Consider the following 23,544-nt stretch of genomic DNA (forward strand, 5'->3'; position numbering starts at 1 on the left):
AAACTGACGCACGGATGGGAGTGGTCTCCATTGGGTTCCAACTTGGAAAGGTCCCTATTGGGTGTGGGACACTCTGACCCAGAGATGGGAGTTGCCTTCATTGGAAGTGGGACACAGTGACGCAGGGATGGGACTGGTCTCCATTGGAAGTGGTCTCCATTGGGGATGGTCTTCATTGGGGGAGTTCTCAAATGGGAGTGATCTCCATTAGGGGTAGTCTCCATTGGGGGTACTCCCCACTGGGAGTGGATACACTGACGCAGGGATGGGAGTGGTCCCCATTGGGAGTGGGACACACTGACGGAGGGATGGGAATGGTCCCCATTGGGAGTGGGACACACTAACACAGGGATGGGAATGGTCCCCATTGGGAGTGGGACACACTGACGGAGGGATGAGAGGGGTCCCCACTGGGAGTGAGACACACTGACCCAGGGATGGGAACAGTCTCCATTGGGAGTGGGACACACTGATGGAGGGATGGGAGGGGTCCCCACTGGGAGTGAGACACACTGACCCAGGGATGGGAACAGTCTCCATTGGGAGTGGGACACACTGATGGAGGGATGGGAGGGGTCCCCACTGGGAGTAGGACACACTGACAATGGGATGTGAGTGGTCCCCATTGGGAGTGGGACACACTAACCCAAGGATGGGAATGGTCTCCACTGGGAGTGGACACACTGATGGAGGAATGGGAGGGGTCCCCACTGGGAGTGGGACACACTGACGCAGGGATGGGAGGGGTCCCCATTGGGAGTAGGACACACTGACCCAGGGATGGGAGGAGTCCCTATTGGGAGTGGGATGCGCTGACCCAGGGATGGGAGTTGCCATAGGAACATAGGAATTAGGAGCAGAAGTAAGCAAATTCAGCCCTTCGAGCCTGCTCCGCCATTCAATCAGATCTGGTCTCAAATCCACCTCCTCACCTGCTCCCCATCTCCCTCTTTCCCTTTTTTTTATTGGAAATATATCTATTCCCTTCTTGAAATCATTCAATGATTCAGACTCCACCACGCAATGGGGCAGCGAGTTCCACAAATTCACCACCCTCTGCAAGAAGTAGTTCCTCCTCATCTCAGTTTTAAATCTACCGCCTCTCAACCTATACTCTGTGACCTCTTGTTCGAGATTGCCCCATAAGAAGAAACATTTGGTTAAAATTTTATATACCTCGATCAGATCCCCCCTCACCCTTGTCAACTCCAGTGAGGACATGCCCAAACTATTTAATCTCTCCTCATACATCAACCCCTTCATTCCCGGAATCAATCTGGTGAACCTCCTCTGAACTGCCTCCAATGCCACCACGTCCTTGCTCAAATAAGGAGACCAAACCTGGACATGACTCCAGCCGTGGTCTCACCAACACCCTATACAATTGCAGCAACACTCCTCTACTTTTATACTCCAGTCCCTTTGCAATAAATGGCAACACTCTATTTGCCTTTTTTATTACCTGCTGCACCTGCATACCAACTTTCCACGATTCATGAACAAAGACACCCAGATCCCTCTGCCCGGACACATTTTGAATCTGCTTCCCATTTAGGTAATAATCTGCCTTTCTATTTTTTCTGCCAAAATGGACAACCTCACACTTATCCACATTAAGCTCCATCTGCCAAATTTTGGCCCATTCTCTTAGCCTACCTATATCCACCTGTAGAGTCTTTATATCCTCTTCACTGCCTGCTTCCCCATTATTTTAGTCTCATCCACAAATTTTGCTGTGTTACACTCTGTCCCCTTCTTGCAGATCAAAGAACTCATGCAAGTTTTTCAAGCACAACTCACCCTTCGTAAAACCATACTGACAATGAGCTTTGTCCTTCCAAATGCTCAGCCATCTCCTCCTTAATGATTGATTCCAGCAACTTCCCCAGCACAGAGGTCAAGCTAACTGGCCTATAATTTCCTACTTTTTGTCTCTGTCCCTTTTTGAATAAGGGCGTCACATTAGCGTGTTTCCAATCCATCGGGACCTCACCGGAATCCAGGGAATTTTGAAATATCACAACCAATGCATCCACTATCTCTGCGGCCACCTCCTTTAATACCCTCGAGTGCAGACCATCAGGCCCCAGGGACTTATCTCCTTTAATCCCATTAGTTTATTCAATACCTTCTCCTTAGTGATATTTATTGCACCAAGCTGCCCTGCATTAAAGACAGTTTTTGAAAAATCTTCATTTTTCTCCACCATGAAGACAGAGGCAGAATATTGGTTTAGTGCCTCCGCCATCTCTGTGTTCCCCAATAATACCTCACCAGTATCGTCCTCTAAAGGGCCAACATTTAGTTTCGCTATTCTCTTCCTCCTTATATACTTGTAGAAGCTTTTGGTTTCTGTGTTTATGTTTTCTGCTAGCTTCCTGTCGTAGTTCACCTTAGCTCCTTTGATTCTATTTTTAACAGCCTTTAACTGAACCTTAAAGTTCTCCCAATCCTCCAGCTTGCCACTAGCTTTGCAGTAGTTTCCCTAGTTTTTGCCTCTATGTAGGGTGAATATGATAGGGTGAATGCACTCAGTCTTTTTCCCAGGGTTGGGGAATCGAGAACTAGAGGGCATTGGTTTAAGTTAAGAGGGGAAAGAATTAATTAATGGGAACCTGAGGAGCAACCTTTTCTTTTTACACAGAGGGTGGTACGTGTGTGGAATGAGTTGTCAGAGGAAGTGGTTGAGGCAGGGACATTGACAACATTTAAAAGGCATTTGGACAGATACATGGATAGGAAAGGTTTTGAGGGATATGGGCCAAAAGCAGGCAAATGGGGTTAGCTTAGATGGGCATTTTGGTCAGCATGGACCAGTTTGGGCCGAAGGGCCTGTCTCCATGCTGTAGATTCTATGTCCTCTTTGACTTCCTTGTCTTGCCATGGAACGTTTTCCTTCCTTTAATAATTCCTCTTCCTCTCAGGAATATACTTTAATCGAGAGATATTCAATATCTCCGTCAACATCCGCCATTGTTCCTTAACAGTCCTGCCCTCAAGTATTTGTGTCCAATTTACTTGGGCCAACTCTTTCCTCAGACCTGTATAATTACCTCTGCCCAACGCTAAAACTCTAGTATGGCACTCTGGCTTCTCTCACTCAATCGGAATCCGAAATTCTAGCAGATCCAAGAGGATCTTTAACAACAAGACTATTTATCAACACTTCTTCGTTACTAAATCTAAAATAGCCTGTTCCCTGGTTGGTTCCATAACATATTGCTCTAAGAAACAATCCCTCATATACTCTATGAAATCTCCCTCGAGGCTACCTTTGCCAATTTGATTGATCCCATCTATATTCATGTTAAAATGACCCACGATTACCTTATGCCCTTCTCATAAGCCCACATTAGTTTATATTGGTTTATACTATGCCCCACTTTGGAAGTATTGTTTGGGGGCCTGTAAATTGCTCCGACCAAGATGTTTTTTCATAGAACCATACAGCGCAGAAGAGGCCCTTCGGCCCATCGAGTCTGCACCAACACATCCTCTTTTTTTTATTCCCACCATATTGATTCAACATAGATCTAAACGGGTATGATATAATTGGGATTACAGAGACATGGCTGCAGGATGACCAGGGGTGGGAATTGAATGTCCCAGGGTATTCAATATTTAAGAAGGACAGCCATAAAGGGAAAGGTGGTGGAGTGGCACTGCTGGTTAAAGAGGAAATTAACACAATAGTGAGAAAGGATATTAGCTCTGACAACATGAAGTCTGTATGGGTAGAGTTGAGAAATACCAAGGGGCAAAAAACATTCGTGGATGTCATATGTAGACCCCCAAACTGCAGTGGTCATGTTGGGAACGGCATTAAACACGAAATTAGAGATGCATGTGGTAAGGGAATATCGGTGATCATGGGTGATTTTAATCTGCACATAGATTGGGCAAATCAAATTAGCAACAATGCCGTAGAGAAAGAATTCCTGGAGTGCGTATGGGATGGTTTTCTTGACCAATATGTGGAGGAACCAACTAGAGAGCCGGCCATCTTAGACTGGGTACTGTGTAATGAGAAGGGAATCATAGAAACCCTATAGTGCAGAAAGAGGCCACCTGGACTGGGAGGCCACCCATCGAGTCTGCACCGACCACAATCCCACCCAGGCCCTACCCCCATATCCCTACATATTTACCCGCTAATCCCTCTAACCTACGCATCTCAGGACACTAAGGGGCAATTTTAGCATGGCCAATCCACCTAACCCACACATCTTTGGACTGTGGGAGGAAACCGGAGCACCCGGAGGAAACCCACGCAGACACGAGGAGAATTTGCAAACTCCACACAGACAGTGACCCAAGCCGGGAATCGAACCCAGGTCTCTGGAGCTGTGAAGCAGCAGTGCTAACCACTGTGCTACCGTGCCGCCCCAATCATTCCCAATCTAGCTGTACGAGACCCCTTGGGGATGAGCGACCATAACATCAGGAATTTTTTTATCAAGGTGGGGAGTGAAATAGTTGATTCGGAGACTAGGGTGCTTAATCTTAATAAAGGAAACTATGAGGATATAAGGTGTGAGTTGGCCTTGATAGATTGGGGAGAATTACTTAAAGGGATGACAGTGGATAGGCAATGGCAAACATTCAAGGAACAAATGGGGGAACTGCAGCAACTCTTTATTCCTGTCTGGCACAAAAGCAAAATGGGTAAGAGGGCCAATCCATGGCTTACAAAGGAAATTAGAGAGAGTATCCGATCTAAGGAAGAAGCATATAGATTGGCCAAGAAAAATAATAGGTCTGAAATTTGGGAGCAGTTTAGAATTCAAACAAAGAAGGACCAAGTGATTGATTAATCATAGAATCATAGAAACCCTACAGTGCAGGAGGCCATTCGGCCCATCGAGTCTGCACCGACTACAATCCCACCCAGGCCCTACCCCCACATATTTTACCCGCTAATCCCTCTAACCTACACATCCCAGGACTCTAAGGGGCAATTTTTTAACCTGGCCAATCAACCTAACCCGCACATCTTTGGACTGTGGGAGGAAACCGGAGCACCCGGAGGAAACCCACGCAGACACGAGGAGAATGTGCAAACTCCACACAGACAGTGACCCGAGCCGGGAATCGAACCCGGGACCCTGAAGCTGTGAAGCAGCAGTGCTAACCACTGTGCTACCGTGCCGCCCCAATTAAGGGGGAAATTAAGGGGGAAATACAGTGCAAAAGTAAGCTTGCAGGGAACATAAAGACTGACACTGAGGGTTTCTATAGATATGTGAAGAGAAAGAGGTTGGTGAAGACAAATGTAGGTCCCCTACAGACAGAAATGGGGGAATGTATAATAGGGGACAAAGAAATGGCCAAGCAACTGAATATACTTTGGTTCTGTCTTCATAAAAGAGGACACAAATCAGATGCCAGAAATGTTGGAGAATGCAAGATTTAGTGAGAGGGAAGAAGAGCTGAGGGAGATCAATATTAGTAGAGAAATGGTGCTGGAAACATTGATGGGATTGAAGGCGGATAATTTCCCAGGGCCTGATAATCTATATCCCAGAGTACTTAAGAAAGTGGCTCCAGAAATAGTGGATGTATTGGTGGTCATCTTCCAGGATTCTATAGATTCTGGAACAGTCCCTGCAGGTTGGAGGGTAACGAATGTCACTCCAATATTCAAAAAGGGAGGTAGAGAGAAAACAGGGAATTATAGATCAGTAAGCTTAACATCGGAAGTGGGGAAAATTCTCAAATCCATCATCAAGGACCTTATTGCAGAGTATTTAGAAAGCGTGGCAGGATCAGACAGAGTCAGCATGGATTTATGAAGGGGAAATCATGCTTGACAAATCTGTTGGAATTCTTTGAAGATGTAACTAGTAGAGTTGACAAGGGGGAGCCAATCAATGTGGTATATTTGGACTTTCAGAAAGCGTTTGACAAAGTCTCGCATAAGAGAATATCGTGCAAGATGAAAGCGCATGTGATTGGGGGAAGTGTATTGAGATGGATAGAAAACTGGTTGGCAGAGAGGAAACAAAGAGTAAAAATTAATGGTTGCTTTTCAAATTGGCAGGCAGTAACTAGTGGGGTGCCACAGGGATTGGTGCTGGGACCCCAGATATTCACAATATATATTAATAATTTGGATGAGGGAACAAAATGTAACATCTCAAAGTTTGCAGATGATACCAAGTTGGGTGGGAGGGTGAACTGTGATGAGGATGCAGAGATCCTACAGAATGATCTGGACAGATTGGGTGAGTGGGCAAATCAATGATAGATGCAGTATAATTTGGATAAATGAGAGGTTATTCACTTTGGAAGTAAAAACAAGAAGGCAGATTACTACCTGAACGGCTGTAAATTGGGAGAGGGGAGTGTGCAGCGGTACCTGGGTGTCCTTGTGCACCAGTCACTGAAGGTAAGCACACAGGTGCAGCAGGCGGTAAAGAAGGCAAATGGTATGTTGGCCTTCATTGCGAGAGGTTTCGAGTACAGGAGCAGGGATGTGTTGTTGCAATTATACAGGGCCTTGGTGAGGCCACACCTAGAGTATTGTGTGCAGTTTTGGTCTCCTTTTCTGAGGAAGGATGTTCTTGCTCTCCAGGGAGTGCAGCGAAGGTTTACCAGGCTGATTCAGGGAATGGCGGGACTGATGTATGAGGAAAGATTGACTAGGTTAAGATTGTTTTTGCTGGAGTTCAGATGAATGAGAGGGGATCTCATAGAGACTTAGAAACTTCTAACAGGACTAGACAGGGTAGATGCAGAGAGGATATTCCCGATGGTGGGGGAGTCCAGAACCAGGGGTCACACTCTGAAGATTCAGGGTAGACCGTTTAGGACGGAGGTGAGGAGACATTTCTTCACTCGAAGAATGGTGAGCCTGTGGAATTCGTTACCACAGGAAGTAGTTGATGCCAAAACATTGAATGTATTCAAGAGGTGGCTGGATATAGCACTTGGGACGAATGGGATCAAAGGTTATGGGGAAAAAGCAGGATTAAGTTATTGAGTTAGACGATCAGTCGGGCAGCATAGTCGGTGCAGGCTCAGAGGGCCAAAGGGCCTGTTCCTGTACTGTAATTTTCTTTGTTCTTTGTACGGTGAAATGTATAGGTTGTTGCACACTATACAGACGAAGCATACCGTTCATAGAGAAGGAGTGCAGAATGTGTTACAGTCATAGCTAGAGTGTAGAGAAAGATCAACTTTAATGCAAGGTTGGTCCATTCAAATGTTTGATGGCAGCAGGGAAAAAACTGTTCTCGAGTCGGTTGGTACATGACCTCAACTTTTCTATCTTTTTCCCCAATGGAAGAAGGTGGAAGAGAGGATGTCCGGGGTGCATGGGGTCCTTAATTTTGCCGGCGGCTTTTCCGACGCAACGGGAAGTGCAGATAGAATCAATGGATGGGACTGGGCTACATTCATGACTCTTTGTAGTTTCTTGCGGTCCGTTAGAATAATGGTGTTGGAGGCTGAGCTGTAGTCAATAAATAGGAGTCTGACATCGGTGTCTTTGTTATCTCGGTGTTCCAGGGTTGAGTGCAGGGCCAGGGAAATAATAATGCCTGTTCACTTCTTTCCTGCTTCTGATGTGGCGACACGGTGGTTAACACTGCTACCTCACAGCGCCAGGGACCGAGGTTCGACTCCCGGCTTGGCTCGCTGTCTGTGTGGAGTCTACACGTTCTCCCCATGTCTACGTGGGTTTCCTCCGGGTGCTCCGGTTTCCTCCCACAGTCTGAAAGACGTGCTGGTTAGGGTGCATTGGCCGTGCTAAATTCTCCCTCGGAGTACCCGAAGAGAAGCCGGAATGTGGCGACTCGGGGAATTTCACAGTAACATCATTGCAGGGACAAACTGATTGCCAACTGGACATCACATTATGTTAATGTAAGCCTTACTTGTGACTAATAAACTTTAATACAGCCTTGGTGTCATCGTTAACCCATAAAGCAACTCCATCTCCTGCCCTATCCTGTCCATCGTTCCACAATACTGAGTAAGCACCCTTGGACATTCAACTCCCAGTCCTGCTCCTCCTTAACCATGTCTCTGGAATCCCCACCAAACCTTACCCATTGGTCTCTATTGGTGCCACAACCCATTGTCCCCACAGGGAGTGGCACTGCGCCTGCGCGGCCGCGGCCCCGACCCCTCGCGAGACCGGAAGTGAGCAGGCGCGAGCAGCCGGCAGCCGTTTCTCAATCTCTCTTCACGTTCCGGCGATTAACCGCCCCGCCCGCCTGCCTGAGGCCGGAGTTTTTAATTATTATTATTTTCCGCTCCCGTCGGGAATTCTAACTGGGTTTTACCGCTGAATCACCTTCTCCCTGGCCAGACTCAAACTTTTACCCGCGGGGCCAGCAACACATTCGCGTCCGAACCGGCCGTCCGCCTCCTCGAGGCTTCACTCGTCTCGTTTCTGATTGGTTAACGCGGCTGTCAATCAGAGGCACCAAGGGTTTCGATTGGTTGTCATGCCTGTCAATCACTGTCCCTTAGATCCACCCATCTTGTGGCTGATTGGCCTGTTCCCTTCGCTCCGGCTTCTGATTGGCTATGTCACGTGTGATTCATAGCCCCCCCAAGGTCCGCTTTCCTCGCTTGTGATTGGCTTTGTTGCCTTGTCTCCTGCCTCCGATTGGGTAATCCGATAGTCAATTAATCTGTCCCTTGGCGCCCGCCCATCTTGCTGCTGATTGGCTCCTTAGTTCTCCTCTACACCGTATCTGATTGGCCTAATCGGCGATCAATCATTGTGACCCTGGGAACCGCCCACGTTTCGGTTGATTGGCCTCTTGCCTTTGCTCTCTCCGGGTTCCGATTGGTTGATAGCTCCTGTTCGGCTGTCAATCAAACCCAGTGAGTCATTGCCCCTGGGCTTCCTAAAGACATGTTGTGGAGGTGCTGGTGTTGGACTGGGGTGAACACAGTAAGAAGTCTCACAACACCAGGTTAAAGTCCAACAGGTTTATTTGGTAGCACAAGCCACTAGCTTTCGGAGCGCTGCTCCTTCATCAGGTGAGTGTGAGTTGTGTTCACAAACAGGGCACAGAAAGACTCAAACTCAATTTACAGAATAATGGTTGGAATGTGAGTCTTTGCAGGTAATCTTAAAGGTTACATTGTGAGTGGAGAGAGCGTTAAGCACAGGTTAAAGAGATGTGTATTGTCTCCAGACAGGACAGTTAGTGAGATTTTGCAAGTCATGGGGTTTACAGGTAGTGTGACATGAACCCAAGATCCCGGTTGAGGCCGTCCTCATGTGTGTGGAACGTGGCTATCACTCTGCTCAGTGACTCTGCGTTGTGAAGGCCATCTTGGAGAGCGTTTACCCGAAGATCAGAGGCTGAATGCCCGTGACCGCTGAAGTGTTCCCCAACAGGAAGAGAACACTCTTGCCTGGTGAAGTGGAACTCTTCACCGCACAGGACCTTCAACTGATGCTATACACTAGATACATCGATGACATTTTCTTCCTTTAGACTCATGGTGAACAATCACTGAAACAACTATATGATGACATCAACAAGTTCCATCCCACCATCAGACTCACCATGGACTACTCTCCAGAATCGGTTGCATTCTTGGACATACGCATCTCCATCAAGGACGGTCACCTCAGCACTTCACTGTACCGCAAGCCCACAGATAACCTCACGATGCTCCACTTCTCCAGCTTCCACCCTAAACACGTTAACGAAGCCATCCCCTATGGACAAGCCCTCCGTATACACAGGATCTGCTCAGATGAGGAGGATCGCAACAGACACCTCCAGACGCTGAAAGATGCCCTCATAAGAACAGGATATGGCGCTCGACTCATCGATCGATAGTTCCAACGCGCCACAGCGAAAAATCGCACCAACCTCCTCGGAAGACAAACACGGGACACGGCAGACAAAATACCCTACATCGTCCAGTACTTCCCCGGAGCAGAGAAGCTATCACATCTTCTCCAGAGCCTTCAACATGTCATTGATGAAGACAAACATCTCACCAAGGCCATCCCCACACTCCTACTTCTTGCCTTCAAACAACCGCACAACCACAAACAGACCATTGTCCGCAGCAAACTACCCAGCCTTCAGGAGAACAGTGACCACGACACCACACAACCCTGCCACAGCAACCTCTGCAAGACGTGCCGGATAATCGACATGGATGCCATCATCTCACGTGAGAACACCATCTACCAGGTTCACGGTACATACACTTGCAACTCGACCAACGTTGTCTACCTCCATACACTGCAGGAAAGGATGCCCCGAGGCATGGTACATTGGGGAGACCACGCAGATGCTACGACAACAGATGAATGAACACCGCTCGACAATCACCAGGCAAGAGTGTTCTCTTCCTGTTGGGGAACACTTCAGCAGTCACAGGCATTCGGCCTCTGATCTTCGGGTAAGCGTTCTCCAAGGCAGCCTTCACGACATGCGACAGCGCAGAGTCGCTGAGCAGAGACTGATAGCCAAGTTCTGCACACATGAGGACGGCCTCAACCAGGATCTTGGGTTCATGTCATTCTATCTGTAATCCACGACTTGCCTGGGCTTGCAAAATCTCACTAACTGTCCTGGCTGGAGACAATACAAATCTCTTTAACCTGTGCTTAACCCTCTCTCCACTCACATTGTCTGTATCTTTGAGACTTGATTACCTGTAAAGACTCGCATTCCAACCATTATTTTGTAAATTGAGTTTGTGTCTTTATACACCCTGTTTGTGAACAGAACTCCCACTCACCTGATGCAGGAGCAGCGCTCCGAAAGCTAGTGGCTTTTGCGACCAAATAAACCTGTTGGACTTTAACCTGGTGTTGTGAGACTTCTTACTGCACTCTTAAAGCGCCATATTCTCCTCTTAAAGGGACAGCTCCCTCCAGGGGAACACATTTCAATAACTGCTGCTTTAATACTAACTTATATTTCTTCTCCCATTGCTCTTCTCTGTTGTATATCATTCCAAACATTTAAAATCCAGATGTGTAATTTAAAAGAGACTTATATTGGGCACATTTCCCAACACCAAGTCTCACTTTCCACCTAGGATGAGGCCATTCGGTCCCTCGAGTCTGTTCCATCATTTAGCTAATTCATGACTGATCTGGGTCACCTACCTTGAATCTGTTAATACCCTTTGCCTGGAGAAAATTAATCAGCCACAGTGAGGCCAGCACTGGATGAGGCCTGGAGCCGTACATCTCCCTTTGGAACGCTCCACCCCACTGTGGACTGTGGATGCTCACTCGATGAGCATAGTCCAGGCAGAAATCAATAGGACTTTGGGTGCCAAAGGAGGTGGGGAGAATGCAGGGAGGTGGAGTTGAGGTAGATGATTAGTCATGATCTTATTGAATGGCAGGACAGGCTTGAGGGGCCGAATGGTCTACACTAGCTCCGATTGAGAGAGCTGTATGCCCTTGAAGAAGTGAAACCAATCAAGGCACTGTTTTGTTTTTAAATCTTTTTGAGTCCAAAGTGACTGAATTATTCTGCCACCTTGTCTCTGTCACTTCTCTGGGCTAATCCCATGATCCAGGAATGTCTCCTTTGGTTAATGTTGTCCCTTGTACTTCTACCTGACAGGGGAGTTGGCACTTCCTCCACAGCAGATATGGCGGATTGGCAGTCACACTTTCGGAATGAAGATGAGGAGGATCCAGAGGAAGCAGAGGAAAACGAAGGGAGGTCTCCCCTCAACCTCCTCCGCTCCAGAGAGAACAGCCCTAGCTCCCTCAACCTTTCCTCATAAGACCTACCCTCCAAATCAGGCAGCTTCCTGGTAAATCCCCTTTGCACTCTTTCCAGCGCTTCCACATTCTTCTTATAGTGAGGTGACCAGAACTGCACACAATATTCCAAATGTGGTCTCACCAAGGTCCTGTACAGTTGCAGCATAACCCCACGGCTCTTAAACTCCAACCCCCTGTTAATAAACGCTAACACGCTATAGACCTTCTTCACAGCTCTATCCACTTGAGAGGCAACCTTCAGAGATCTGTGGATATGAACCCCAAGATCTCTCTGTTCCTACACAGTCTTCAGAACCCTACCTTTGACCTGATGGGCCAAATGGCCTCCTTCTGCACTGTAGGATTCTACGATTCTAACATGCTGTACACCTCTCGATAATAAACATTTGAGGCTGAGGAGACGGGTTTTTGATAGGAGAGGGAAACAGGCAGGGAAGTGGAGTTAAGGCCACAATCAAATCAGCCGTGATCTCATTGAATGGTGGAGCATTCCTGTTCCTATTTATTATGTTTAAGTACAACACACTGCGCACGTTTTGATAATTCTAACCCTGACCTGAAACCATAGCCTCAATGAGTGACAGAACAGTACTCACCAGTGCTTCCCCCAGATGTTATATAGGGTGGCACAGTGGTTAGCACTCCTGCCTTACAGCGCCAGGGATCCATGTTTGACTCTCGGCTTGGGTGACTGTGCGGAGTCTGCACATTCTCCCCGTGTCTGTGTGGGTTTCCTCCAGGTGCTCCAGTTTCCTCCGGAAGGATGTGCTGGTTAGGTGCATTGGTCCTCTGGTTCTTGATCCTTCCACCAATGGGAACAGTTTCTCCCTCTTGACTCTGTCCAGATTCCTCGTGATTTTGAACTTTTCCAAGGAAAACAGTTCCAACTTCTCCAATCTATCCACATCACTGAAGTCCCTCATCCCTGGAACCACCTGGACCTTTTCTGAAGCCGTCATATCTTTCCTAAGTTGCAATCTCCAGAATTGGACGCAATACTCCAGTTGATGCTGGACCAGTGTTTTGTAAAAATTCATTTTCACTCCCTTGCTGTTGTACTCTGTGCTGTTATTTATAAAGACCAAGATCCCATGTGCCTTTTTATCCACTTTCTCAACTTGTCCTGCCACCTTCAATGATTTATGCACATATACACCCAGGTCTCTCTGCTCCAGCACCCACTTTAGAATTGTTTGTTTTATTTTATATTGTGTCCTATGCATTCTTCCAACCAAAATGAATCAGAAAGAGGCTATTCGGCCCATCGAGTCTGCACCGACCACAATCCCACCCAGGCCCTACCCCCATATCCCTACATATTTACCCTCTAACCTACGCATCTCAGGACACTAAGGGCAATTTTTAGCATGGCCAATCAACCTAACCCGCACATCTTTGGACTGTGGGAGGAAACCGGAGCACCCGGTGGAAACCCACGCAGACACAAGGAGAATGTGCAAACTCCACACAGACAGTGACCCAAGCCGGGAATCGAACCCAGGTCCCTGGAGCTGTGAAGCAACAGTGCTAACCACTGTGCTAGCGTGCCGAATCATTTTGCGTTTCTCAGCATTACATTTAATCTGATACTTGTCCATTCCATCAGCCCCGTCTTTGTCCTCTTCAAGTTTAACACTATCTGACAGTTCACAGTCCTTCCAAGTCTTTCTTAATTCAATTTTTGCAAACACATTTCCAGCTTCATGACAGGTGGCACAGTGAAGGTATTCCTCCCATGTGACTCAGCCACAACTTCAGAAAGATCTGAATCCTTTCTCTCTCCACAGACACTGCCAGACCTGCTGAATTTTTCCAGCATTTTCCATTTTTATTTCAGATTTCCAGCATCCCCAGTTATTTGATTTTATTAGATGAGTAAAACGCTATCATTAAGAAACCCACCAACGCCTCTATTTTCTGAGGAGACTAAGGAAATACAACTGGAAGAATGCTTTCGATGATGCATCTGTAGGTGTTGGTGAGAGTCGTATGTCCGCAGATAGAAAGCATCCTTTCTGGTTGTATCACAGCTTGGTATGGCTCCTGCTCTGCCCAAAACCGCAAGGAACTACAAAAGGTCGTGAAGGTAGCTCAATCCATCACACAAACCAGCCTCCCATCCATTGACTCTGTCTACACTTCCCGCTGCCTTGGCAAAGCAGCCAGCATAATTAAGGACCCCACGCACCCCGGACATTCTCTCTTCCACCTTCTCCCATCGGGAAAAAGATGCAAAAGTCTGAGATCATAGTACCAACCGACTCAAAAACAGTTTCTTAGAATCCTACAGTGCAGGAGGAGGCCATTTGGCCCATCGAATCTGCACCACCAACTATCCCACCCAGGCCCTATCCCCATAACCCCACATATTTACCCTGCTAATCCCCCTGACACTAAGGGACAATTTAGTATAGCCAATCAACCTAACCTGCACATCATTGGACTGTGGGAGGAAACCCACGCAGACACGGGGAAAATGTGCAGACTCCACACAGACTTTCACCCAAGCCGGGAATTGAACCCGGGTCCCTGGCGCTGTGAGGCAGCAGTGCTAGTCACTGTGCCACCGTGCACCCCTGCTACCATCAGACTTTTGAATGGACCTACCTCCATTAAGTTGATCTTTCTCTACACCCGAGCTATGACTAACACTACATTCTGCACTCTCTCCTTTCCTTCTCTGTGAATGGTATATTTTGTCTATATAGCGTGCAAGAAACTATACTTTTCACTGTATACTAATCCACGTGACAATAAATCAAATCAAACCAGGGTGACACCCCCCCCCCCGCCCCCAACCCCTGCAGTCTTTCCGGGGCCTTCTCTGAGTGATGTCACTGCGGTTCTAGCAGTTAGAAGGTCGTTGAGCCACAGCTATCGATTTTTTTTTACAAAAGAGAATGTATTACATCCACTCACAGAGATGTCCAGCTGTTACAAACACCATAAATCCCTCCTAATACAAAGAAGCGTGTAGTGGTTGGAGAATGATCACAAGCTGCGATTACTCGGTTTTGTCACCGGCCGCTCTTTTCTATCAGTTAAGGTTGTGACGTGTTGATTTATGTTTCAGAGGACATTTGATACGCAGGCAGGGATAGCTTAGTCTTCCTCATCGATGCCTCGGAGGCCATGTTTGAAATGAATGGTGAGGCCACTTCAGCATTCGACATGACTATTCAGGTAAGAGGAGACCAGTGACAGTGCTGTAGGTGACAGTCGTTAAGTATGTTCAGGGCTGAGGTAGACAAATTTTTAATCAGTCAGGGAATCGAGGGTCTTGGGGATAAGGCGGGAAAGTGGAGTTGAGGATTATCACATCAGTCATGATCTCATTGAATGGTGGAACAGACTCAATGGGCTGAATGGCCTCCTTCTGTTCCTATGCCTGATACTCGAATGGTCCTATAAAACCAGATGTCTGTCTCTCCCTCACATCTCTGAGAGACACACACACACACAGTCCCTCTTCTTGAAAACATTCAAGGCACATTTTTACCTCAAAAAAGGTTTTTGAAATTTGTCCTGATGTTTTTCAAAAATACTGTGAAGAATATCTACCGTGCAAAAGGGACAGCATGGTGGCACAGTGGTTAGCACTGCTGCTTCACAGTGCCAGGGACCCAGGTTCGATTCCCGGCTTGGGTCACTGTCTGTGTGGAGTTTGCATGTTCTCCCTGTGTCTGCGTGTGCTGAGTGTTTTAAGAACATAAGAAATAGGAGCAGGAGAAGGCCATCTAGCCCCTCAAGCCTGCCCCGCCATTCAGTAAGATCATGGCTGATCTGATAGTAGTTTAGTTCCACTGACCCGCCCACTCCCCATAACCCTTAATTCCCTTATTGATCAGAAATCTATCTACCTGTGACTTAAACATATTTAATGAGGTAGCCTCCACTGCTTCAATGGGCAGAGATTCCCTACCCTCTGAGAGAAGAAGTTCCTCCTCAACTCTGTCCTAAACTGACTCCCCCTTATTTTGAGGCTGTGTCCTCTAGTTCTTGTTTCCTTTCTAAGTGGAAAGAATCTCTCTGCCTCTACCCTCTCTAGCCCCTTCATTATCTTATATGTCTCTATAAGATCTCCCCTCAGCCTTCTAAACTCCAACGAGTACAGGCCCAATCTACTCAATCTCTCCTCATAAGCTAACCCCCTCATCTCCGGTATCAACCTGGTCAACCTTCTCTGTACTCCCTCCAAGGCCAATACATCCTTCCGCAAAGGTCGGTTGATAGTGCTGCTGACTGATTAGACTCTCTCTACTTGCAGTGTGTCCACAGGGTTTACACCAGTAAGATTATTAGCAGCGACCGTGACCTTCTGGCTGTCGTGTTCTTCGGGACTCAGAAGCACAAGAACTCTGTTGACTTCAAGCATGTTTATGTCCTCCACGACTTGGACACACCAGGCAAGTTTATCCCCCAGATCTGGAGCAAGTCCGTTTAAACTCGGTGTGGGGTATGTCCCTCCCTTGGGACTCTGCTCTGTGCACGTTGTGGTGTAGGTACGCAGCTGGGAGCAGTAAAGTGACAATAACCAGGCAATCTGATTCAGTGATGTTGATTGAGAAGTAACTATTGGCCGGAATACTGGGAATACACTTCAGAAGTATTGACTGTAAAGCGTTTTGGGACATCTGGGATTGGGAAAGGCGCTATATCAATGCAATTGGTGCTTTTTGGTTGCACTTTTCACATTTACCCACCGTCTTCTCATGGGATCACTGATATGAAGAGCAGGCAACAGGCATGATGGACTGAATGGCCTCCTCATCATAGAATCCTACAGTGCAGAAAGAGGCCATTTGAGCCAGTACTGACAACAATCCCAGGCCCTATCCTTGTAACCCCATATACTTACCCTGCTAATCCCCTGACACTAAGGGTTAATTTAGCATGGCCATTCCACCTAACTGTACGTCTTTCAGACTGTGGGAGGAAACCAGAGCACCCAGAAGAAACCCACGGGGAGAATGTGCAGACTCCACGCAGACAATGACCTGAGGCCGGAATTGAACCCGGGCCCCTGGCGCAGTGAGACGGCAGTGCTAACCACTGTGCCACCCGTGCCACCATGTATGTAAAATTCTATATTTCCTTGATCCCATTTCCTTTGTCCCTCTGTCCAGTTGGGTTAACATCCTTTCTGCCTCAACCACAAAACTTGAAAATAAATTTCACATGTTTACAACTCACAATTCTCCAGGACTTGTCTGGACCACAGGAACGGAATGAACATTCTGCTAATAAGAATAGTCTATTTGAAACTCCAGATTTAACGCCCATTCTTGGACCTAATTGCTAATTACCGCAATCTCAGCCCGTCCAGAGCCACTAAGCGGACAGCTCAAGTCCAGATGAGATTCTGTTTCCATGGAGCAGAACATGTGTCTCCTCGAGCCCACTTCCACTGGAGGTGTGGGGAACTCTGGCTGGCACAAAGAACAAAGAATAATACAGCACAGGAACAGGCCCTTCGGCCCTCCAAGCCCGCGCCGCTCCCTGGTCCAAACTAGACCATTCTTTTGTATCCCTCCATTCACACTCCGTTCATATGGCTGTCTAGATAAGTCTTAAACGTTCCCAGTGTGTCCGCCTCCACCACCTTGCCTGGCAGCGCATTCCAGGCCCCCACCACCCTCTGTGTAAAATATGTCCGTCTGATATCTGTGGCATGAGGCACCATTTTGCAGGACAGCTCAGACTGAGGTTCAAAACGCACAAGTCCTTGGATGCATTGTTTTGAGGTCCTGGTGGAATAGAAATATTGTGGTTACAAATTGTGGTGAACCATCGTTGGTTCCCATTGGATACTGCTGAGCCGGGGCTGGCCAGGACTACAAGGATGTACATATGTTACTGTTGGATTGTGCTATTGTTGCTGTTGGGTTAGGGTGGGGTTGTTACACCTTTGTATTGTAGTGTTGTGGCACATCCCAGTCGGGCTCCGCCTCCTGGGAGAGGTATAAGAGTCCCTGCTCTGGCCGGGACCCCTTCAGTCTGGGATAGTGTATATAAGTTCTGGTAGCTTCATTAACAGTAAATAAAAGCCTTTCATTTACTGAGCTTCAAGCCTCGTGTCTGAATAGCGCATCAATTTTATTTACTGTTGTTAAACTCTCGTCGAAAAAAAAAGAGAGAGTATGGAGCAAATTCTCAAGCCGGAACGCCTTACGCTAGATCCACGTGCGGTGGGCGCTTCTAACACCTTCGACCACTGGCTGAAGTGTTTCGAAGACTACCTGGCAGCCTCCGCAGCGGTCACCACAGATGATGACAGACTCCGGGTCCTCCATGCGAGGGTAAGCGACACTGTCTACCTCGCGATCCGTGCGGCCACTAATTACCCCAAGGCCCTCGAGCTTCTAAAGAAGCGCTATACCAAACCACCTAACGAGATACACGCTCGTTACCTCCTAGCCACTCGACGACGGCAGTCTGGCGAAACGATGGAGGACTATGCCAATGAGCTCCTACAGCTAGCCAGGGGCTGTGACTGCAAAGCTGTGTCGGCTGAGCAGAGCATGTACGACCTCACCCGAGATGCGTTTGTGGCCGGGGTCGGATCGTCGTACATTCGACTTAAACTGTTGGAGAAGGGTAACCTTAATCTTACCCAGGCCATCGAGTTAGCAGAGATGCTCGAGTCGGCTTCAAAGAGCTTAGTTTTATATCCGGAGGACCACGTGGAGACAACGTGGCAGGAGCAGTCGCAAATCCCTCCTCGTCCCTCGGGTTCGAAATGCTGTGTAATGGCGTGCTCCCATTCGGGCCAGACGACGGCTGCAGCCCCGTGCGGCCCGCGGTGCTACTTCTGTGGAGGAGCGAAGCATATCCGGCAAAAGTGTCCCGCTAAAGCTGTATTGTGTACCGCATGCGGTAAAAAAGGGCATTATGCAAAAGTGTGCCAATCTAAACCCAGGAACAGCAGTGCGGCCTGCGATTCTTCAGAGCTTGGGTCATCATCGTCGAAGTTGTCGCGGGGTTCGTCCACGTGCGAGACCAGGACGACGCCATTACGGTCGACGGAGTCGGAGTATGACCACCAGGGGTCGCTGAGTTTGGCGCCCTCACCCACGTGCGATTCATGGGGGCAGCCATGTTGGTCGACACTGACCACGAACGACCAGCAGGGGTCCTCCGCATCGATTTCAGCTGCCTGCAGTGGCGTTCATGAACCAACGGTGGCGTCGATCATCCTGGACCAGGCCAAGCCTCAGAGACTCGACCGTTCTATGATGAATATCCAGGTAAATAATCATGTGATTTATTGTCTGTTTGACAGCGGGAGCACTGAGAGCTTTATCCACCCAGACACTGTGAAGCGGTGTGGACTTCAGATTCAACCTGCCAAACAGACAATCTCTATGGCATCGAGGTCCCGGTCTGTTGCCGTGCTAGGGAGTTGCGTGGTAACCTTGAAAGTACAAGGCACAGTTTAGGAGCGCTTCAAGCTCCTTGTGTTGCCGTATCTTTGCGCGCCAATACTTCTCGGACTAAACTTCATGGTCCACTTGAGGAGTGTAATCCTACAGTACGGTGGGCCACTCCCTTCACTGGCAGTGGGAAAAGAGCAGCAGCCTCCAAATTGCCCAACGCGCCCCGCCTGTAGCCTCTCGACGCTGAAGATCACCACACCCTCCTTGTTTCAGAATCTTGTGCCAGGCTGCAAGCCCATCGCGACTAAAAGTAGGCGTGACAGCACTGAGGATCGGATCTTCATTAGATCTGAGGTTCAGCGGCTCCTCAAAGAAAGGATCATACAACCCAGTGTTAGTCCGTGGTGAGCACAGGTCGTGGTGGTCAAGAGCGGGAACAAACCCCGGATGGTCATTGACTACAGTCAGACCATTAACCGATATTCGCAGCTGGATGCGTATCCCCCTCCGCGCATATCTGATATGGTCAATCAGATTGCGCAGTACCGGGTGTTCTCCACCATAGACCTCAAGTCTGCCTACCACCAACTCCCCATTCGCCCAGAGGACCGACAATACACGGCTTTTGAGGCGGATGGTCGCTTGTATCATTTTCTCAGGGTTCCCTTTGGTGTCACCAATGGGGTCTCCGTCTTCCAGCGTGCTATGGACCGAATGGTGGACCAGAACGGGCTGCGGGCTACCTTCCCGTACCTGTATAATGTGACCATCTGCGGCCATGACCAGCAGGACCACGACACAAACCTCCTGAACTTCTTACGCACTGCATCTCGCCTGAACTTGACCTACAACAGGGAGAAGTGTGTGTTTCGTACGCGCCGTTTAGCCATCCTAGGATACGTGGTGGAAAACGGGGTCATTGGCCCTGATCCAGACCGTATGCGCCCCCTTGCTGAACTTCCCTTACCTACTAGTGCAAAAGCACTGAGAAGATGCTTAGGCTTCTTCTCTTATTATGCGCAGTGGGTTCCCAATTACGCGGACAAAGCCCGTCCGCTCATTAAGTCCACGACTTTTCCCCTAACGCCAGAGGCCCGATTGGCCTTCGATAAATTGAAAGCCGACATCGCGAAAGCTACGATGCACGTGGTAGACGAGTCCATCCCCTTTCAGGTGGAAAGCGATGCATCTGATTTCGCCCTGGCCGCCACACTTAACCAGGCGGGCAGGCCCGTCGCATTTTTTTCCCGCACCCTCCAAGGCCCCGAAATTCGGCATTCAGCGGTGGAAAAGGAGGCCCAGGCCATTGTGGAGGCCGTCAGACACTGGTGCCATTACTTGGCGGGAAAACGGTTCACCCTGATCACGGACCAGCGGTCCGTGGCGTTCATGTTTAACAACACGCAGAGGAGCACGATCAAAAATGACAAGATCTTGCGGTGGAGAATTGAACTCTCCACCTATAACTACGATATCATGTATCGTCCAGGGAAACTCAATGAGCTCTCGGATGCCCTCTCGCGTGGAACATGCGCTAGTATTCAGGAGGACCGTTTGCACGCCCTCCATAATGATCTGTGCCATCCTGGGGTCACTCGGCTCTACCACTTTGTAAAAGCCCGCAACCTGCCTTACTCAGTGGAGGACGTCAGGTCGGTAACAAGGAGCTGTCGGATTTGCGCGGAATGCAAACCGCACTTTTACCGACCTGACCGGGCACATTTAGTCAAGGCCACTCGTCCCTTCGAGAGGCTGAGTGTTGATTTTAAGGGCCCCCTTCCCTCAACAGATCGGAACGTGTACTTTCTCAATATCATCGATGAGTACTCTCGGTTCCCTTTTGTTGTTCCCTGCTCGGATACATCCGCTGCCACGGTGATCAAGGCATTCCGTGATCTTTTTACCCTGTTCGGGTACCCCAGCTACATCCATAGCGACAGGGGCTCGTCGTTCATGAGCGATGACTTGAGCCAATTCCTGCTCTCATACGGGATTGCCTCTAGTAGGACCACGAGTTACAACCCTAGGGGTAACGGACAGGTGGAACGTGAGAATGCTACAGTCTGGAAGGCTGTCTTACTGGCGTTGAAGTCAAAAGGTCTTCCAGTCTCCCGTTGGCAAGAGGTGCTCCCTGATGCGCTCCATTCTATTCGCTCCCTCCTGTGTACGGCAACCAATGCTACTCCCCACGAGAGGATGTTCTCATTCCCTCGGAAGTCTTCCTCGGGGACCTCATTACCGTCTTGGTTGACGTACTCAGGACCCGTCCTCCTGCGGCGACATATAAGGGCCCGCAAGTCTGACCCGTTGGTCGAACAGGTCCATCTCCTCCACGCCAACCCTCAGTATGCCTATGTGGCATACCCTGACGGGCGAGAGGACACGGTCTCGATCCGAGACCTGGCGCCAGCAGGGGACGTAGCAACCCCTGTCGCTCCCATACCCCCAGTAACAAACCCATTATCTCTTATTTCTTCCCCGGACACGGCGCGGGCAGCATCGGGACCATTGCTTAACCATTTTACTCCCATGTACAGCTTGCCTGAGCCCAGAAGATGGTCGCCACCGCAGGGCGTGTCAGGATCCCCTGGACTACCGTCACCTCAGGGTCAACCGGCCTGTGAGTCCGTGGAAGAACAGCTGGACGCCGTTTTGGGGAGAACGCCACCGCAAGTGCCTACTCCGGTGTCACCGCCGGTATTGAGGAGGTCACAACAACGGTGCGGTCCCCCTGACCGTCTGAACTTATGGACTGCTGACATTTTATTCTGGGTTTTTTGTACCCCGCCGGCCTTTGTTTTCAAAGGAGGGGTGAATGTGGTGAACCATCGTTGGTTCCCACTGGATAGTGCTGAGCCAGGGGCTGGCCAGGACTACAAGGATGTACATATGTTACTGTTGGATTGTGCTATTGTTGCTGTTGGGTTAGGGTGGGGTTGTTACACCTTTGTATTGTAGTGTTGTGGCACATCCCAGTCGGGCTCTGCCTCCTGGGAGAGGTATAAGAGTCCCTGCTCTGGCCGGGACCCCTTCAGTCTGGGATAGTGTATATAAGTTCTGGTAGTTTCATTAACAGTAAATAAAAGCCTTTCATTTACTGAGCTTCAATCCTCGTGTCTGAATAGCACATCACAAATGCAGGTCAGATGCTGGGAACTCTGCGGGGAGTAACTCACCTTCTGACTCCCCCAATATCTGTCCACCATCTACAGGGCACAAGTCAGGAGTGTAATGGAATACTCCCCACTTGCCCGGATGAGTGCGGCTCCAACTTCACGCAAGAAACTCGACACCATCCAGGACAAAGCGGTCCACTTGATTGGCATCACATCTACCACCTTCAACACTCTCACTCTCCTCCACCGAGTGGCAGCCGTGTGTACCATCTGTAAGATGCTCTGCAGCAACTCACCTAAGGCTCCTTCAACAGGATAAAGTAGACGTGGAGCGGATGCTTCTGCTGGTGGGGCATTCGAGGACGAGAGGTCATAGTCTTAGGATAAGGGGAAGCAAATTTAAAACAGAGTTGAGGAGAAACTACTTCTCCCAAAGGCTTGTGAAACTCTGGAATTCGCTGCCCCAAAGTGCAGCGGATGCTGGAACAGTGAGTAAAATTAAGGAGGAGTTAGACTGATTTTTTAATTGGTAATGGGTTGAAAGGTTATGGGGAGAAGGCAGGAAAATGGGGATGAGGAGCATATCAGCCATGATTGAATGGCGGAGCAGACCCGATGGGCCAAATGGCCTAATTCTGCTCCTATATCTTATCAACTTATGAACAGCACCTTCCAAACCCATGACTTCTACCATCTAGAAGGAAAAAGGCAGCACATATCTTGGAACTCCGCCACCTGCAAGTTCCTCTCCAAGCCACTCACCATCCTGACTTGGAAATATATCGGCCGTTTCTTCACTGTCACTGGGTCAAAATCCTGGAAGTCCCTCCCTAACAGCACTGTGGGTGTGCCTACACCACAGGGACTGCAGCGGTTCAAGATGGCGGCTCACCACCTACTTTCTCGAGGGCAATATGAGATGGTCTAGCCAGCAACGCCCACATCCTATAAAAGAAAAATTAAAAAGCCAAGAGGAGGAGAGTTCTAACCCCAGGATCCTTAAGTTTGAAAGTGTAAGAGCAGGTTTCTGAGGCCTCTGTCCCTAATAGGTCATCATCCTGTATCTATGTAAAAAGAACATGGGCCATTTCCTGTTTTTTATTCATTTGTGGGACACGGGCGTCGCTGGCTGGCCAGCATTTATTGCCCATCCCTAGTTGCCCTTGGAGGGCAGTTGAGAGTCAACCACATTGCTGTGGATCTGGAGTCACATGTAGGCCAGACCAGGTAAGGAAGGCAAATTTCCTTCCCTAAAGGACATTAGTGAACCAGATGGGTTTTTCTGACAATCGACCGTGGTTCATGGTCATCAGTG

At 48.7% G+C, this 23,544-nt stretch overlaps 2 protein-coding genes and 1 pseudogene across 3 annotated transcripts in view; 2 read left to right on the forward strand and 1 right to left on the reverse strand.

Moving 5' to 3' along the window:
• The window catches only part of LOC144485843 (X-ray repair cross-complementing protein 5-like), a 47,527-nt gene extending 36,582 nt beyond the window's left edge, over positions 1–10,945 (reverse strand). The window contains exons 1-2 of the mRNA XM_078203917.1: positions 10,818–10,945; positions 8,052–8,186 (exon numbers count right to left, since the gene is read on the reverse strand). Coding sequence (XP_078060043.1) covers positions 8,052–8,186; positions 10,818–10,945 — 263 coding nt within the window. The remainder of the gene's footprint in view (positions 1–8,051; positions 8,187–10,817) is intronic.
• A 322-nt stretch (positions 10,946–11,267) lies between these two features.
• The window catches only part of LOC144485844 (X-ray repair cross-complementing protein 5-like), a 34,657-nt pseudogene continuing 22,380 nt past the window's right edge, over positions 11,268–23,544 (forward strand). The window contains exons 1-3 of the transcript XR_013496199.1: positions 11,268–11,712; positions 14,813–14,920; positions 16,005–16,143. The product of XR_013496199.1 is annotated as an X-ray repair cross-complementing protein 5-like (transcript). The remainder of the gene's footprint in view (positions 11,713–14,812; positions 14,921–16,004; positions 16,144–23,544) is intronic.
• LOC144485849 (uncharacterized) lies at positions 16,175–22,215 on the forward strand. Its single transcript, XM_078203927.1, has 2 exons — positions 16,175–18,984; positions 21,651–22,215. The coding sequence occupies exons 1-2, from the start codon at positions 17,878–17,880 to the stop codon at positions 21,657–21,659; spliced, it is 1,116 nt and encodes a 371-aa protein (XP_078060053.1). The 5' UTR covers positions 16,175–17,877; the 3' UTR covers positions 21,660–22,215.

Source organism: Mustelus asterias, unplaced genomic scaffold, assembly GCF_964213995.1.
Source record: "Mustelus asterias unplaced genomic scaffold, sMusAst1.hap1.1 HAP1_SCAFFOLD_240, whole genome shotgun sequence".
Classification (NCBI taxonomy): Eukaryota; Metazoa; Chordata; class Chondrichthyes; order Carcharhiniformes; family Triakidae; genus Mustelus; species Mustelus asterias.

Bases quoted from the DNA above. Each gene is read 5' to 3' on its own strand.
- LOC144485849 (XM_078203927.1), top strand. From the start codon at position 17,878: ATGGAGCAAATTCTCAAGCCGGAACGCCTTACGCTAGATCCACGTGCG.